Below are 19,367 nucleotides of genomic sequence, written 5' to 3' on the forward strand. Positions count from 1 at the left end.
TTGACTCACAATATAATAATAAACATGTACAAATATGTATAATGCAATATCGTGTATTAATATAATTGATATCAATTATGGAAAAACCCATAACTGCTCTAAATGTACAGTGTAATACAGTTGTAATGCCAAAGCGCTGTGAGTATTGCACAGTTGACTAATTGCCAAAAATGCTGATGCTCCCTGTGCCTATTTCCAATTAACATATTCTGATAATCCTGTTGATCTCACATTAGAGCATGTACAAATCAACCTCCCAGTGCATGTGACATTTAACTGCCGAGTAAGTACAGAGGAGTGTAGATCCGGCTCTTCTCCGCTGCAGCACCATGAGTCCTAATGCGTATCTTTGGATGTCTTTGTGTGTGCGTGGATCCTTGCCTCTGGGTTGGTGTATGCAAGCATGGCTGTATCTATTTGTAGATATAGCATAGTTGCTTGTTATATTGTCCAACTACATTTGTTTGTGTTTTCTCCGCCGCGAGGCAGCAACAATATGGAAGAAGAAGTCCCAGTTCTTAATGTCAGGAGCCATTAGCTGTGGATTCATTGTCCTGGGCTGCAGTCAGCACTCCCTACATAAACCAGAGCCCGCTGTGTGAGGAGGAAACTCAGCCTTCCAATGAAAACAGTGAGCAAAACTAGAAAAACACATTTTTTGCGAAGACACACAAACACTAGGAAATGAGTACTTTTCTCTTTTTTGCTTAGTCTTTTATCCCAGTACGATCTGCCATGTCCCCGTGGTAGCTCTGCAATATTAAGTGTTCCAACAGTATCAGTCAGTGTGTATTCAAAAAGAGTGAAAATCCTTTCCCTCAAATGATTAAATACGCTCTGAAAATATTCCAACCGTCCCCAAAGAACCTGTGCCGAGTCTCCTCACTACAACACCCCCTCACCCCTAATTGAGTTAAATGTGGTTGAATCAATTGGTGGCCCCATGCTAGCATTGATGGCCCATGTTCACACCGTGCTTAGCTCGCCTGCCTATCTGAGGGCCGCAAACAGCAACGACGACGACGACGACAACAGCGGCCTCAGCGAGAGTCAACACCTCGCGTCTGATGACAGGTTCTTCCCCGTGGCCATTTTCATAACTGTCAGGCCTCTTTTCATCTCGAGCGGGAGAGCAAAGTCACAGTGCCAGCCACATGGAGATTTTGTCAAAGCAATTGATTTGGTTCTCGGCGGAGCGCAGGGATTGCAAATTTATTACGTTTCTGTCTGCAGCGAGCCAAAGTGGGAGCTTTTTTATTTTATTTGATCAGCCTCGCAAGGAATTGTTTAATATCTAGCTTATTATCTCATTATTTTCAGTTGTAAACACATCACTTATTAAATGTAAGTAAGGCACGGTGAAACACTACAACCATTATACTGGGCCTCAATTAAAAAGGACACACACCACACACACACACACACCACACACACAACCACACACACACACACACACACACACACACACACACACACACACACACACACACACACACACACACACACACACACACACACACACACCACACACACACACACACCACACACACACACACACACACACACACACACACACACACACACACACACACACACACACACACACACACACACACCACACACACACACACACACACACACACACACACACACACACACACACACACACACACACACACACACACACACACACACACACACACACACACACACACACACACACACACACACACACACACACACACACACACACACACACACACCACACACACACACACACACACACACACACACACACACACACACACACACACACACACACACACACACACACACACACACACACACACACACACACACACACACACACACACACACACACACACACACACACACACACACACACACACACACACACACACACACACACACAATGAACCATTTCAGCCGGCGATGCTTTGACCCTACATAAAAAGATGCTTTGCGTGTGCATGCTCCACTCAGGAGTGTGTACAACACACATACACACACACACACACACACCTTTTGTCCTTGGCCCTGTGCTCAGTGGAGCCGCTCTTAAAGTGCCCACTTCAGCTCCTCAGTTCCCCAGTGTCGCAGACCTGGGCGAGTAGCCAATAGCTTACAGTGAAAGAGGAAGAAGAGACCGAAATATAGCGAGTGAAGGAGAGAAAGACACCTCTGCTCTAGAAAAAGCCATCGTTTTGCAATGAGGTCCTCAATGAATAAAGTACCTGTAGTCTAAATTAATTTAAGTAAGAGCATCAATGACCCCGGGCCAGTTTGTTAATGCATCAGAGGGCGTAAGACAATCATATAGCACTTTAGCAGACTGATGCAAGGCGTGAGTGCTCTACAGCGCTCATGCTGCGGGAAAAAGTTAATTTACACAACGAAGGAAGTCCTCAGGCTTTAGATAAAAAAGGTACCTGTAGAGAAATTCTAAGGTTAGTCCTAAAAGGCGCTGAAGATATTGTGTTGGCCACCTACGACTGGCCACATGGATTCGTTCCAAACACTGAACTCGGTTGCGAGATCAGGTGAACGGAGTCTCGCCAGCTTCTCCCCGTGCCGCTGTGAGACATTTGGCCTTTGTGCGGCAGTCATTAGCGCTGCCTTTCCGTGGCTGGCCCCGGGACCAGGGCCTGAAGGGAGGGCGGGATACCTTCTACTGCCATCGGAGGCAGAGTGTATCAGCTTCAAATGTTGACAGTCCATTTCCTTCATGATTAAAAATGGCAGTAGATTTGAAGTGTGTTAACAACATTCATATTCAACTACTTTTTTAAATGCCAGTTCTTTGTGTTATATCATCATCAGATGTCTGATGTACACCGAGCTACAGACATGTCTTTGGTTTCATTCTAATCCAAACAACAAAGAACATGATTAACAATGAAAGAAGAACAAAAGGACAAGATGTCATCATTCCTTTTAAACAATTCAAACACTTACAGTTACTGGCTGACTAATAAATGAATCCTGACATTAAACTAAGATAAAACACAGTCAGTCAGCACTTGTTATAGCATGGCCCGTTAGAAACTCAAATGTTTCTCAAAGCCTTCACTTTAGCACGAGGAATCACACGGATTGCCTCAATCCTGACATATTATTGTCCACTCTATTTTCTCGGTGCCCTTTAGACTCCTCAGCAATAATATAATTACACTTCCAAACGTCTTATCTCATATACTATGGGTATCTGAGAGCAGCATACCAAGTGAACTTCCTGGTATGACAGAGAAAAAACTCCCAACTGTAATGCTTATCTTGTCCAAAGCGGCAAGATAATCCATGAAGCAAAGAGTGTGTTTGTAAAATGTTAAAAGGTCCCATGTCATGGCCATTTCTACTGATCATAATTCCATTGTTGAGGTCTACTAAAATAAATGTACATTGTGCAATTTTTTGCAATTCTTTCTGTCCTAAACGACTTGTTGGAGCTCCTTGCCCCCCCCCCCCCTCCCCCCTCCCTGTGAGCCCAGTGGCCGTCTGCGAGACAGCGAGACACAGCTAAACACACACACACCCGCAGCCTGGCTGGGAGTTTGTGTGTGTGCCCAGGCTGAGTTCTGTGGTGTCTCGCCGACCCCACACCAGTGAGCCAGCTCACACTGTCCCGCTCCTCGCAACAGCGAGCCTCTCAACGTCCTGCCGAGTGTGTGTGTGTGTGTGAGGAAGTCCGTGGATTAATTAACGGCTCCGCGGATTGGTCCATTTGATTTGATTTGGACCAATCTGCGGAGCCGTTACGTTACGTCACGTCACTATACCCGAAATACGTCACTATACCCAAGAAGTAAACAATGGAAAAATATAAATGTCCAACGAGGCGTTCTGGGGCAGCATAGACAGGTATTTTCTGTGTTAGAGTATTACTCGCTACAGGGTGTACTTTGAGGGTTTGTGACTCTGCAGACATGAAGAAGAAAAAGCTACATAACACACAAGGGGACGGGTAATGACCGGAAAAGCATGACATGGGACCTTTAAGTGTTTCTATAGTACATTTAAATGGCAAACTAGCTCATCAGTGGCTGGGTTTGGTTCTGCTACTTAATAATGCAGCCTATCCATTCAGTGTTGGGTAATTGTAGCTAGACTTTTGCACCGACAGAAAAACCCTAAAATATGTTTTAAAACAGATTTATACAACCAACCGAACAGATTGCTATGAACAATTGAAAAAAAACGTAGTTAATTCAGTATTTTTTGATGATCAACTAATTTGTTTAAACCATTAATGAATCATTTATAATTTCAAGCTAAAACATCAAACATGTTTTACATATTTTAAGCCTTAGATTATTGGCAATTGAATTTCTTGGATGCAACTAGTTAGAGCAATTTTAAGACACTCACGTTGGGTCAATTAACCCTAATACATTATCAATAGGGTAATCAATAATGCAGATGAACAGACACCATCTTACGTCCATGCTAACGCTGCAAAACACATTTTATTTTCCTGCTAGCCTCAAGGATACCATTGCAATATGTTGCATTGCAGTTTAATGTATAAGTATATTGATGTTTACGTAATGTAATAAGGTCTACATTGTACATTTTCTTTTTCTACTTCTGTTGATTCCTCTTAAGATTTCAGTCATATGGTTATAAGGTATTTTATTTGTTATTTGAACTTATTGATGACCAGATTTGCAACATTAGTTAACAGCGATTACTAATAGGTTGTGAGGCTGGAAAAGGTCTGACTGATTTGAACTGCCTGTGATTTGGTTCCAGATGTAACCCCCCCTCACAAACAAATAAAATGAGTCACTCCTCTAATAAATATTTACTGCCGCAGTTTTGAGTGGACGCAGGGCGATAGCCGGAGACGTGGACACTTTAGCTTATAAAATGTTTATGTTGCACTTATGTTGTTACTGTGCACTTTATGATGGACCCGTTTAATAGCTGCAACCCTAGAAATGACAGGGACGCAGGGAGGGATTTCCATAACTACCAGCTACAAGGGCATTACTCAGGGTTTTTCAGAGCCCTGGCATTACTGTTTTTTTACTTTATCTGATCACTAGCCGACAGAACGATGATGCACTGCTTGCTATTAGATCAGAGAAGCAGTACAAAAAGAGAAAGGATAATGAGTGTCAAAACATTCGGCTGCATCTGAACACACCCAGAAAACTTGGGGATTAGATCAGCGCTTTCATACATACTCCATCACACTTGAGGAAACAAACGGAGACTCCTTTTCCAGCCCTTAAGTAATGAATGCAGTCTGTCTGCCGCAGTTTTAACTCGAAAAAAGATTTTGTTTATCGCTTGATTGTGGGATTTTTCTCGCTTGTAGGATCAGAGCACTTAAAAGTTATTTTCCCTAAGCAAGAATTCCTTCCCGGTTTTCAGAAGAGCCGATAAGTTAGGGTCAAAGACTTGACGATTAACTTTAACAGCCTCAGTTCTACCTGGCAGGCATTATGTTGAGGCATGAATATGACTCATTACTCAACACTGACGGCTTGTCCGGAATTCATTAAACCCAACATGATGGAGGCGAGTCCATGACTGCAACTTATCTGAGAGGCAGATAAACAGTTTCTACTGTGACATGTTGAGACAGACTTGATGATGTGACACAAGGGATCGGCGACAGCGGCGCCTTAGTCATAGAGGACAGGCCAACTGCATAATGGAGTAGTTTTGATGCAGAGGACACTTTTTTAATTAGGTTTTTGGAGAATAGGTATATAAAATGTTGGCACAAAAACTCCTACCGTAGCAAATTAGACAAAGGGTCTTTTGAAAAAGTGCAGAGACATTCCTCCATAAACATGGCTGATGCTATACACTATAAAAATGTAAACATCACAAGAAGAATGTGACGCTGTAGAACACAAGGGTGTTGTTGTATAGACGTTATGTTTCAGGGTAATAGCATGCATGAAGACATCTGAGTGTGGTTATGTGTTTTATGAGAGCAACTTGTTGTTTTTATGCAAGCCTGACCCAGATGCTCACAGACCTTATGACCAAGGCCTCAAACCCCAGGACTCATTTCAAAATAAGAGATGATCTAACAGTGTTGAACAAAAGATACTAAGAATTCAAACACTGGCCAAAAGGGAGAAGCTTCTGACCTCTAGCTGTGCCCTCTGTGAATATTTTAAGACCGGAGCTCATTTTTGACGAGTGAATGTGTCGATGGTGGAGACAGCTTCAGACATCTGAATCTTTAAACAGAGGAAACTGTCTGACTGGGTTTCAGGAGACATCAGTAGCACAGAAAAGAGCGTGAGCAAGCAGGAAACTGGCAGGAAGCTCCGGAGTCACGGAGGAAGAAGAGGGAGGAATGGAAAGGGCACGATGTCACAGCCGCCGCTCTGATTATCTGAACTTCCTGCGGGCACCCAAACACGGAGGGCAGGGTCACTGCTGCTGACACAGTACTGCCTTCAGCCGGAGGGGAACTTCTTAGACAGGCAGCACAGAAAGGAGCTCTACTTCCTGTTTCAAAGATACAAATTCAACTCCACGAAGGCAGACTTCTTGCCAAGAGGTTCCTGAAGCTCCTTGGCTTTTATCTGACTGACATCAATAAACACCGACATGAATAATCAGCGTGTTATGTGTTCCTCCAGAGGTGTAATTTGCCAGCACATGTTTCTTTCCGTGTGTGAGGCTGCCATGTGTGGTCTTATCTAGGGCCCGATAGAATTAGGTTACAGAACATATGCTACAGATTTCCATGGCAACAGGAGTGGTGGGGATCTGGAAACATGTCAGATTCAGGGCCAAAAGGCTGTTTTTTTCTTGCCGCATCGATGCTGTTTTCCAAACAAAGCTACACTGTGAGACAAAGCATGCGTGCCAAATCTATCCGGGTGGCTCGGGGACTGTCCTGACGCTGCCCTGTCTTCACCAGACAGGCAATAGCCGGGGAGGACGTGCTGAAATAATTCAGACATAAACACGGCCACTGAGCACTGGCTGAATCCAAGTGGACCCGTTTTAATCCAATTAAAGAGAGGGGAGCCAGTGGAATGGAGCTGCGATAAACGCTATCATCCATCATGCTGGGACAATGGAGAGCCGGGGATCGACTCTGGAGAGAGCAGACTCCAACTGTAAGGGCTCCAAAGGCCATATGCAAAGGAACCCAGCAGCACTTCAGGGCTGAGATCAAAATGAAGCAGTCACATTGTTTACTTAAACAATAATAGGCTAATAATACTGTGTTGCGCTGCTTTTAAAATGAAAACAATTAGACAACAATACCCCATCTTCATCTGCTCAGTGGGTTGTAATGCTGAGAGAAACTTCACAGTTGATTCAGTACACACACACACACATCCCAAAGTCAATGGGGTCGCTGCTGGATGAAAACAAATTGAAAATACCCAAGGACAACACTGTTCCTGCCGTCTCCAAGCTAGGAGACATGGGGAAAGAAAACGTTTTATGGGACAATATATTTGAGAATAAACTGTACGAGAACGCCTGAAGTTAAGCTTGGCTCATAGTGTTCTGTTGTTTCTATATTTCATGCTCTGTCACAGCTCAGCAAAGCTTGCCTAACGTTATTAGGCTCACTCAGCAGTGTGTGTATGTGTGTGTGTGTGTGTGTGTGTGTGTGTGTGTGTGTGTGTGTGAGACAGAGGGGGAAGATATGAGGGCATGTTCCAAGTGCTGCTGCACACCGCTTCTAAAACATCTATTGTCAGGATATGTGTGTGTGTGCCTTTTGCCCCCCAGCAGGAGACTGAACGGTGTGTATCTCTGCATGTCTACCTGTGTTTATGTGCTCAGCTGACTGAGGTGGAGTCTGATGTGTGATGAGGACAGAGGCTTATTGCTAGAGAGATGCACAAACTAGGCGTCTCGATTATGGCAAAAATCATAATCTCGATTATTTGGGTCAATAATTGATATCACGATTATCCATTTACTTTGAAAACATCAATTTATTGGAGAAATGTGAACAGTATGTTTTTAACAGTTGATTACCCTGAACTTTAAGTATAATTCAACTGAAAAACCAAAAAAAAAGTAATAATAATAATGAAAAAATAATCGTTTTATTTCGATTACGTTGTTTTCGTAATCGTTGCAAGCCATAATCGTAATTGCGATTAAAATACGATTAATTGAGCAGCCCTAGCACAAACTCTAAGAGTTGACTATGATGCAAAACTACACTGACAGTAGGAGCTGCGGAGTTGAATTAATGCATGGTGCTATGGTTGATGGAACCGTTTAAAGATGGGATGAAAGCAGCCTTTCCTATATTTTAAAGCTCTTCGAGGAGTAAGTTGAGACTGCCTTGACGGTTAAATGTAGAGCAACTGTAAAGAAAGCATTGACAGCAACAAGCAGGAATAAAGAAATATGAAAGCCCAACAGGAGACTGACGCTGAATAAATAATGACACCCATTGTGGGGAAATGTGATCGGGCTCTCTGAAAATCAATAACCAACAACCGGACCGTGACGCCCTGAGTGACTCAGCAACAACTTCAATACACTACAGGCGGTCGATAACAAGTGCCTGTTCTCATTCAGGGAGACATGACCCAACAAAGCTGAACGAAAACTGGAAACGCTTCTAAACAAGTTTCCGTGAGGGCGTTCGAGAAAATCATCCTTTGGAAGAAAGTCAGTCAAAAGTGCTGGATGAGCTGCACATTCAAACTAGCTCCTTACACACTGCTGATAGGCCTTTCACTGTGTTCACAGTGACTCAGAAGGCAGAGACTGGAACAATGGATTATTGCAGCACAGTCTTGAAATACAGTAACTGAATACATTTTTTTTTCCTGCAGTCAATACTGACAAAACAAGCGAGTATCAAAAGGATGCCTCTTCCTTTAATAGTTTACTCTGATAGGCGCAAACCATGAGCAATTACACCTCTCCTGCTAGCTCAATATGAACTTTGTTCTTAGGGAAACTTTTAATAGTGAATAAGGAGTATCATTCTCACACAAATAAAAAATAGAAAGCAAGGTGTGTCTAGCAATATGTAAAAAGAGATTGTATTCATTATCACAAAGGAATAAAACGGAGTTAAAGCTTGTTTTAAAGCCTGGTAAAAAACGTGTGGCGGTAAAACGTGTCAGATAATTACACTTGGGCTGTTTTCATTGGTCTAAAAGAAGTCAGGTCAATCTATGTGTCCAGGCAATCCTCTCAGCTCTGCATGGAGTGTAGCACACTGACAGCTGTTCTAGGAGGATCCAATGGGCTGGGATTTTGGTTTTCAAATCCGGCTTACTCAAAATGTTGGTGCGTCAGATAAAAAACATCAAAATACAGGCTTTGATTAGATAAGCTTAAGTGAAACAGGGGATTTGATCCATTTCTCTAAGGCTATTGTTACTGTAAGCGTTTCTAAAAGCCTGTGGGAGAGAAAGTTGTACCTTTTCAAATGATGTACAGTTTACAACACTGTGTTCAAATACTGAAGCCAAGACAAGAGCCCCGGAAATAATGCCACTCAGAGTCACAGCTTTTCATTCCCCTGAAATACAACACCACGGGGACATCCCTATCAGCTGGCCCGCCTCCCTGTGCACTGGGAAACGTGTTGGCACCCTGCTGAGGGGACACTGCTGGCTCTTACCTGCGCTCCCGGTGAGGCAGAGGGTGCTGCTGCTGACGGGTGATGAAGGTGGTGCCCCACACCGGGCTGCTGTGGCTGTTCCTGAGCCAGCCCACGGGGGGCGAGGACGGGTACGGGGTGCTGCGGAAGCCATGGTCCGACTCTGTCTCTGCGGTCAGAGACGAGGCCGAGCTCCCCATCACCACGGCGATAGGAGGAAATAGTCTTGGAAGATGTTTGTTTAGCTTTTGGCTAAAGCACGAATGTTGACAAGGGATCCACACGTGTACTCAGTGAGACACACTGAGATACATTGAGATTAAAGGGGTTCTTTGGAGCATATCATGTGTTTGTATTCGCTGTAAACCTTCTGCCATTTTTTTTTAAAGACCTCCAAGTTGGCAAGGTAAAGAAAAAACTACAGCAACAGGGAATTAAAGATATATAAAAATGTAACTTGCAGGTGGCTAAGTATGCAGGAGGGGTGTCCCACAGTGCACAGGGAGATAAGTTCTCAATCTAAATAGTAATGTGATGCGTGTCGCACTGATTCCCATTCAGCATTCGCTCTCAGAGAGGAAGAAATGCAATTTGCTCACAGCAAAGGCTCGTAATTCTCCCTCCTGTAGACTCTAAGCTTGTAACACTCTGCACCATGTCTTGCTACTCACAATTCCTCCCGCATTCCTTCTGACACATCTCCCCAGTCTGTGCAGTCTCATGCCTGGGTCCCAGTGTCTTTGCACATGCTCAGGAAAACAATCAATTAGCCAAAGCAGGACAAGATGGGAAGCAGAAGGAAATGGTCTTTCAGCATCTCAGCAGTTTAAGGAAACACCTCCAGCACAGCACAAAAGCATTATGATCCATAAAGACAGCTGATAGTGATGGTGGCATGGATCTTGCAGGAATAAAAGTCATAATAATAAATATATCCACGGATTCATTTACAATGCGGGAACTGGAGGAAATCAATGCATTGTATTTGCTGGGAAGGGTGTTGGCAAAACTACAAGTATGCTAATATCCAAGTCTCATGTTTCAGACATCCAGTCCAACAGCTGCTGTTGTGAAAGTTTCCCAGTAAAACAGCCCAGCTGCGTTTCAGCTGGATGAAAAGTCATATTGGGGAGGTCTTTCTCAGGGGGTTAAAAAAAGAAGAAAAAGGAATCACTTCACAACCTCAACAGTTACCAAAGCATGAAAATGTTCAGCAGCAAGTTCTGTTTAAATCCGACCAAATACCGGAGACGGATGTTCCGTTCCGGGCTGCGGTGCTCTGCCAGAGATGATCCGAGTTTCCGCTGCTGTCTGAGGCTTAATGTATGTCTGATCCCCGCGCCGAGGCCGGCCAGTCTAGTTCATCAACTTGCTCTGAGATTCATGTGGACTTGCCGGGCGGTCATAGCGAGGCTCTCTACAGGCGGAGGAAACAAGTATCGCACAATTTGCCTGCATGTTTTTGACAAGTATCGATCGCTGGTAAAAAATCCCTGAGGCAAAAGTCTAAGGAGGGCGATATTCCGTGTATTGGTTATAAATTAATCATCGATTCAATTTAGCCCTCACTGCAAAGCATTACTTGGGTAAAAGAAAAGGTGTTCCACACAGCGGTACTGAGGCCACACAGGCTTTAAGAAACGCCAAAATAGCCGAAGAGGTCGCATCCAGGAAGCAGTACTAACACGCAAATGTCACCATCTTCCACCGGGTCCATCCCCAACCTGCGTTTATCTCATATTTCCTGCGATCGGGCTGTAGATGCTGAGGCTTATATTAGGCACCATCCTCGCTCCAGTCCCGCTGTCGCCTGCTCACACTGTAAAGCTGCTCCATCCCGTTTTAATGGCTCCATTTTGGGCACGTTATTTGCTGTACCCGCTATGTGTTTTTTTTTTTCTTCCTCAGGCTTTAATTCTCCCTCACTGGTAGCGTGAGCGCAGTGGCCGAGGATGCAATCTCCTCCTATAACAGCGGATTACATTACCGTGTCAGAAGGGCGCATGCGCACTGGCTGACAGAGAGGAGCTGGGAGGCTGCGTTCAAGAGATTTAAATAAACCTCAATAGAGAGTCGTGGGGATCTCACTCTTTATTGTGAATAGGATCCCAGTGGTGGATGAAGTATTCAGATGTTAGTCAAAGTACAAAAACGTTACTGTTAAATTACTTCATTCATGTAAAAGTCCTGCATTCAAAATCTTACTTAACTAAAAGTACCAAAAATACATAAAGTATTAAAAGTAATCATTGTGCAGAAAAATTGCCTTTATGTGTGTATGTAATAATATATGTGACATGTTTAGATAATTTAAGATAGCATTTTACTGTTGTAAAAAAACAAAGTTCTGATTTACTTTTTGTAAAATATTTCAATAATTGTTTCCTCCTTTCTGTTTAAAGTAGCCAAAGCTGTTTAACAATTGTAGGGCAGTAACATTACATTGTTTACTTTAAAATGTTGTGGAGTAGAAGCATAAACTATCATTACATGGAAATACGCTAAAGTACAAGTAACTCAAAATTGTACTCGAGTACAGTACTCGAGTCAATGTACTAATTTGCTTCCTCGAAGCAGGCTGGGCAGGGTGACGCAGCATTAGGAAAACACAACATGTATTGTTTACACATCACATGTCACGCTCACACCTTAATGTTTCTTTGTTTTTATATGGGTTCCTTGGGGAATAAAGTCAGCTTTCAGTGCCAGAGGAGGACGTGAAGGGTTAAGAAGAAGACAGTGGTGAGGGACTGACTGCAACACTCACCATTGCTCAACTGTCCCTGCACATTACTGAGATAAGCCTTCAAACTTTCCCTCTCCTCCCTCTGCACTTCACATCCCTTTGCTGACCTCTTTTCTGATCCTTCATGTTCTCCCTCTCCCTCTCTGAAATCAGTGTTCCCCAGCTCACTGCATAAAGCACAAGCTAACATGGCATGAAACTAGTCATGCAACATACATTTTTTAAGGTACTTTAATGCACCTAGAAGCGGGTTAACCACTGAACTACAAATGCAGTTCAAAGCTGGTTTCGCAGCCAGGTCATTTGTCAGGAACTCTGCTTAGTTTCCCAGTAAGGGCGTGTCCTTAATGCACAATTCCAAAAAAACGACTGGCGTTTCCTTGTTACACGTGTTGAGACTGAAACTGGTTTGTCTTTCAATGAAATTCCAGAAAACGGTACAGGCTAAGATATAAAAAATGTTGCTGACGTACATCTTAAGTCCTACCCTAGTTTCAGAGTGTTTGGCTGGAGTTGTAAAGAATGTGTCATACAGAAAGCTTGACACAAACAGCTGACTTGTGTTTGTTATACAACGCCATTGACTGACCAAAGCAAGTGTGGGTTGTGCAATCACATTTGAGGGGTTTAAATGTAGCCTCACCATGTCACAGCATGTACACAATTCAAAAGCAGTGGGGAAAAGACCAACAAAAACTGAATTGCGAAAGCAGGTCGTAGACATGGGAAAGCAGAAACCACACTACAAAAAGTGGACTATGTCCCTTTTGTTTAGGGTGCACCTGTCCAACTGGGCCACCTGTCCAACTGGGCCACCTGTCCCTCTGCGTCAGCTGCTGTGTCTCTGGGTGCCGATTTATAGTCAGAGTCAGAGAGTGAGAGAGATTACATTTCATTTCTTTTCTCCAGGGACATACAGGGGAATAAGGGAAAGGGGGGATGTGAGCTGATTTCACGGCGGTACATTGTAAGTCATCTCTACACAACCCAAAAGTCTTGACTGTTACACACAAAGTGACAATTCTCATAGCAGAACACAAATGATTGGACTGCAGTTCACTACCATCCAAATCAAGTAAACCTCTAAGATGTTATTTTGCTTTTACAGCCAAATCTTATATAATATAAGGGAAGTTCAGGCCTCAGATGTTCATGTTCCTGACCTTGCACTTTGACCTGACCCATCTCCCATTAAACAGAGACCTAGAAGAAACATGTTATTGTGTTATCCTGTTGTGCAGTGAAGCAGGCGGGAATAACATGAACTCCACTGCCCGTCATGTGGAACCCTGTTTAAATACGAAGCAGTGTCACATAATCGATCTATTTGTGTCCACAGTGTAAGCCTGTGAGCCCTGTCACTGCCACCAACGTTAGCTACACAGTGCTGCCAGATGAAAACGGAACAATCCCATTGAGACAGCGCGAACCGGGGACGCCGGGGACCTTGTAAACAAAGACACTCTTATTCAATCGTTTGGTCGACGTTAATGACGCGGCACCACGACCGTGTACTTCCTCAAGTCTACAAACAAATCGGTTATTCTTACCTTAAATCGGTCGAAGGGGAATTATGCCTGTTTTCCAACCGTCTGTGCGTTAACTTTTCGCAGCCATGGAGACGATAAGTTCCTCCCGGGTTGTACTTTAGCCACCGTAACCTCTCCAGGCTCTAGCTTCGCGCTGTCCGCTGCTTCCGCATGTTTCACACATGTGTGACAAACACGTTACATGTACAGTTAGCTTTCCACTTCGTCAGGTATTCACGAGACTGATGCGACCGTGGAGGTTTACCTCTTACAGCCCAGGAAGGAAGGGGAATCTCCAAGGAGCAAATAGAGAACGCACGTACGTCAAATGCGTAGCGGGTGTTTCACGTTCCTTGCAGACGCACGTAAGCGTACGTAAAGTCCATTCTGGAATGCGAGGGTAGAAAACTCAACTTCCCGTGTTCAACACGGATATTTTCAACTAGGATATCCGGGTATGAGTATCGTCACCTATGACAGACATCGACCAAATAAAAATATATTTGTATCTAAACCAAATGTTCTACATTTCTACTTAGAATTACAACAATATGGCACCACTATTGATAGAATGTATAAGAAGAAGGAAATCAAAACTAAATCAGTATTTGATATATATTTTTCCTACCGTTTGTTTGCTAATTTTCTATCTATTTGTTTTACTCTTTATTTATTGTTGTACTTTTTCACTCTGTATGTGAAACTGTGTAACCCTGATGTCAATGTTTTGTGTTTATATAATGTATGATGTACATAAGTATTTTCTTAAATAAAGGAGGGAAAAAACACTATATTTATATGTGTAATTCTATTAATTATATAAGTTCTAAATGTGTTGCCTTTGTTTACCTGCATGTATTAAATGTAATTACTTTATCGTCAATTAAAAAACAGAATAGCCTGTATTATTTCCCCATGTAAAATATTTGTATATTGAATTGTGTGATTTTTTCTTTTCTTTTTTCTTTTGTTTGCTTATATTTAAGCATACAAGTACAAGTATTGTTACCAGACAAACATCATGATGAACTAAAATCACAGAAATTCCCTTTACCTCACTGGACAGTGTCAGATTGTGGCACTCTATCGCCATCTAGTGACGCTCATTGTGAACTGCCTGATATTAACCATTGCTGTCAGCAATTTGTGGAACTTGGTCCCAAAATGCAATAAAACACACAATTTCAAGTCTTGAAAAATATTCTTGCACTCTACGAGATGCTTTAAATATGTTTCTGAAATTATAGTTGTACCTTTATATAAAGTATCCAACAGGTGTGATATGATAGAGAGGATGGGGCAGAATCCTCACTGTTATCAATTTGGGGATCCTTTGCAATGCTAATAAATATAAATTACACATAAGAACAGTTGGCCTATCCCAAAACTTAAACATGCTTATAATAACTTTACCACTACTTGTATTGCTGTTTCTATAATTGGTAATTATGCCATGGTACTTTTTGTATTTGTTTAAAAAGGAACAATGCACCTTAAATCCATCATGTAAATGTGCCATAAAAAGCCATGGAGGCACATTTTCATCTGCAGTTTTTTGTGTGCACTATGGATTTATGTGTCTCAGTTTTTCAGGTTTGGATGAATTTGTCTGTACAGACATATTATATTATATATTATCACACTTCAAGTAGTGCAGTTACTCAATGATTGCTATTGCTGCTGCTTATGGAACCACCATTACCCTGACAGCTGTAATTTATGCTGTAAGTACTATTTGAGAAAATGGAGTTACTTTAATCCATTGATCTAAAATGTGTGATTGCTTTGGAGCACTCAAACTGCAGCTAAAATTGTAAGTAGAAAATTAGTTTGACCTATTGTAGAATAACTATTATGGCCACTGCTTTTGTGCACAATGTCATCAAGGGTCTGGGGCATTGTTTGCTTTATACTGTACTCTATTAACCACAGTTCCAGGCCACACATCGACTTGTATGTCTTGGTGTATGCATGCAAGTCAAATGCCGCTTTAATTAAAGCATGTTGCCTTGTAAACTTGATAATACAAAATCTAAAGTTTTTAAATTCCTGTAATACTCTCATTAACTTTTGTTTTTGTATCAATTGGTGCGTTTAACTTATTGAGTGTATACATTGTTTAAACTTTAAGCTACAGCATGCCTACTTGACTAGTGTAGATGATATTGTAATGTTAAAGATTATGTGTGTTAGTCTTTTAAGTAATTTTTTCCCCCTTTATTCATTTTTCAGCAAACTACAAACAAAGAATGAGCCTAATTCAAGTTTATTCATAATACATGGTTGAGAACTCTCTTTAACATATTTTAAGTTAATATTTTCAGATTCCTTCAAGAAAAGTGTATAGACCAACAAGAAACCTGTCAACAAGATCATTTATAGAGAATTTGTATTTTAATATGTCACTCTGTTTACCAAATTCAACTGCCTGCTATTCTTTAAAACCATGTGTGAAATCTAAACTTCATTAGGGTAAAGAGTAGCATGTGAAACATTCAGTGAGTCTACTCTGGATTATTTTAGTTAATGCCGGTGTCACCCGGGTTGTTTGAACTGGGGAAATTCAAAGGATTAGGCCAATATCAACAGGGTCATATAGGCCTACTTCAATAATGAGATAGCAGAGTGGAGCCTAAATACCTATTAATCTCCTATTAAGATAATTTGCCAGAATTCACATGAATGTGTTCAAATGTACAAACCATTTCTAAAAAAATAAAATGAACCTAGGGTTTGTGTTAGGTGACTCGATTCCATGCGAGTTACAGTTACTTTAACCTTAATCCCATTTGGGAACAGCAAACCCTAGAGCTATACCTTTTGTCACATCTAACGTGCTTTATATCACAACAATTCAAAATCAAGTTGTTCATCATATTATTGATTTCTTTATCTGTTTTAATGATTGCTTCGAAAAATAATACCCAAATTAAAGTCCTGGGAAACCCCAGACCAAAACTATGACATTTTAATTAATGATATGTAATGAGTTCATGTTTGCCGGCATAACACCTAATTTACACAAGTGGGGATTTACTCATGTGCTTATAGTCTGTTTCTGTTTTACACGATATGCAAATTAACCCTAAACTGATAATTCATCTTTTCAAATGATCAGTTATGTCATTACTGTTTTTTTAAAGAGATTTTTAACTGAATTGTATTTTATTCTAATTGTATTTTATTCCTTTTTATTATTTGTATTTGTTTTAATTATTATTTTATTCCTTATTTATTCAGTCCTTCGTTAGTATTAAGTGTTCTTTTTAATCCCCAAGCTTGGTTTGTGAAGCACTTCGAGTTACATTTGTGTATGAAAAGTGCTATATAACTTTGATTAGATTTTTAACTATTTTAACATTTTTGTTATGATTGTTTCTTACAGTTATATCCAGTAGGTAGGCTAGTTATATTATATTTGTTGGTGTAATGAGGGTTAAAGGTTGACAAATAAAAAAAAAGTTAGCCTATAAATCTCAGTAATATCCTCGAACATGCTTTTGGGAAAAATACATCCTGCCATCCCATAAGACACACAACCTATAAATCTCCCGGATCTCAGTGATTTATCTGCAGGGCTGAGTGAGGCGGAGCAAAGCATCCTTTGATAGAAGCAGACAGAGCAGCAGAGAATGAATCTCTGGGCGGAGGAAGTTAGTGCTGGACGGTGTTCTCACTACCTCACATGTCGAGCAGTAAGGCTACAAGTGTCCACAGAGTCTACAGGAGAAGGAAATGTTAATACCGGTGTGACACACTTTTTAGCAACGCAACAAAAGTGAAGTTGGCGCGGTTAGCTAACACGGTCCGCGAAGGAAAGGAGGATTTATTCGTCAGGAAGGTATGTGAATGAATGCATCTTTACACACTGCTTTTGTCTCCACTAGGCACTTGTGCACTTGTTCGTCGCTAGGGCGAACTTATATCATTTCAGTCGCGACTTTTCTGTTGTTGTACGCTTGGGGCTAACTTTTCAGAAGTTTGCTAGCTAGCCAAAAATCTTCGTGGGTGTATTGTTTTCAGCGGCTAGTGTCGGTGCGTACACACTGTTGTCATGACAATGCTAGGGAAACCCAGCGCGAGGCACGTTGAGAAACACAAAAGACACCAGCCTCAGTGTTCAGCTTCTTTTAAGACTTTCTCAAGCTACATAAACTCGCTTAAAGTTCACTGAATCTTTGAAATAAGACCACAGTGAGAGTCACTCACCTTTACTACTCTTTGTGAAAATATATTTAAAAAAAAGACAGACAGCTTTTCTAGTTGTATGCCTTGGTATCCCGTGTCAGTGGAAAGAAGAGCACTTTGGGAGGTAAGGGGGTTAGAAGTACATTCACTGGACTTAAGTAACATTTTGAGGGGCTTTGTACTTCTACCACACACTACAATTTAGAGGTAATTCGTGTACTTTTACCCCACTTCATTTATAATAACCATTTATATATAATAATAATAATACCTTTAGTCACTTTTCAAATGTTGATTTAATGATTTGAATTATATAAATATGACACATGGAGTACATTTAACAAGCTACCCTGCAGAATACAAATCAATTCAAACTTGCTGCACCTTTACAAGCTTTGAAAACACTTTAATGCATAATTGAATGGGCCACTTTACATAACTAGTACTTTTACTTTTGGTTCTTTAAGTGTATTTTGATGCTAATACTTTTGTACTTTTACATCAGTAACATTTTGAATGCAGGACTTTACTTGCAACAGAAAATGTCTGAAACAAAACCACACTGAGAGTTATGTTAATCTCTTTTACTTCTCTTTATGGAAATATCAAAAAAGGTCAGACAGCTTTGCTAGTTTTATGCATTGGTATCCTGTGTCAGTGGAAAGAAGAGCACTTTGGGAGGTAAGGGGGTCAGAAGGATATGTGCAAACTGTTGGGCTAAGGTGTGTCCTGTGTTTATATGAGACAAATTGTGACCCTGCTAGTCAGGAAAAGGATGCTTTTAGTCGGCTCTTTGCTGTTTTACGGCCAACACATGTGGAAATGACAGGCTTCCACAGTGAGAGTGAGTAACACAATTGTCTTAGGGGACAAAGGAAAAATATGCCTTTGGGGGGGAAGGATTGCATGAGGGACAGAAATGTGTGGAGAGATGATAGGAAGGGGGGGTCAGGGTCACTTCACATGGTCATGGACTCGTGAGAGGGGGCTTTATTTATATCATTACAGATGTTACCGCACACACACGGGACGGACCGAATGAGGCAGCCTTTGGCACGAGTGTGGCATATGACGAGCAGCATAAGCTCTCACCTCTGGTGACTCATGATATTTTTTTTACAATATAATGCAAGGGAAGTTTTCACGAGTCAAGGTGCTAAAAGATGAGTCTCATGGACCAGTGCCATAGCTTTCATTAATCGCAGAGCAAGCAAAATACCATGCATAAAACACCGGGTGGCCAAAAGAACAAATACAAACAAATCCACACCAAACTCAATACGCTTCCTATAGTTGTTTCTATACATCTTATTGT

General features: G+C 41.6%; 2 protein-coding genes across 3 annotated transcripts in view; one reads left to right on the top strand and one right to left on the bottom strand.

The window, feature by feature from the left end:
- Positions 1-14,168, bottom strand: part of capn15 (calpain 15) — a 39,937-nt gene extending 25,769 nt beyond the window's left edge. The window contains exon 1 of one of the 2 annotated variants that reach the window (XM_034214721.1): positions 9,611-11,562. In XM_034214721.1, the coding sequence (XP_034070612.1) occupies positions 9,611-9,789 (179 nt within the window). In that variant the 5' untranslated portion in view covers positions 9,790-11,562. Of the gene's footprint in view, positions 1-9,610; positions 11,563-13,885 lie in introns of those variants that run through there. The other variant, XM_034214722.1, reaches the window with a different exon arrangement.
- A 3,314-nt stretch (positions 14,169-17,482) lies between these two features.
- The window catches only part of LOC117545113, a 111,517-nt gene continuing 109,632 nt past the window's right edge, over positions 17,483-19,367 (top strand). The window contains exon 1 of the mRNA XM_034214796.1: positions 17,483-17,705. The gene's annotated coding sequence lies outside the window, so the exon portion shown is untranslated. The remainder of the gene's footprint in view (positions 17,706-19,367) is intronic.

The sequence above is a fragment of the Gymnodraco acuticeps genome, unplaced genomic scaffold (genome assembly GCF_902827175.1).
Source record: "Gymnodraco acuticeps unplaced genomic scaffold, fGymAcu1.1, whole genome shotgun sequence".
Taxonomy (NCBI): Eukaryota; Metazoa; Chordata; class Actinopteri; order Perciformes; family Bathydraconidae; genus Gymnodraco; species Gymnodraco acuticeps.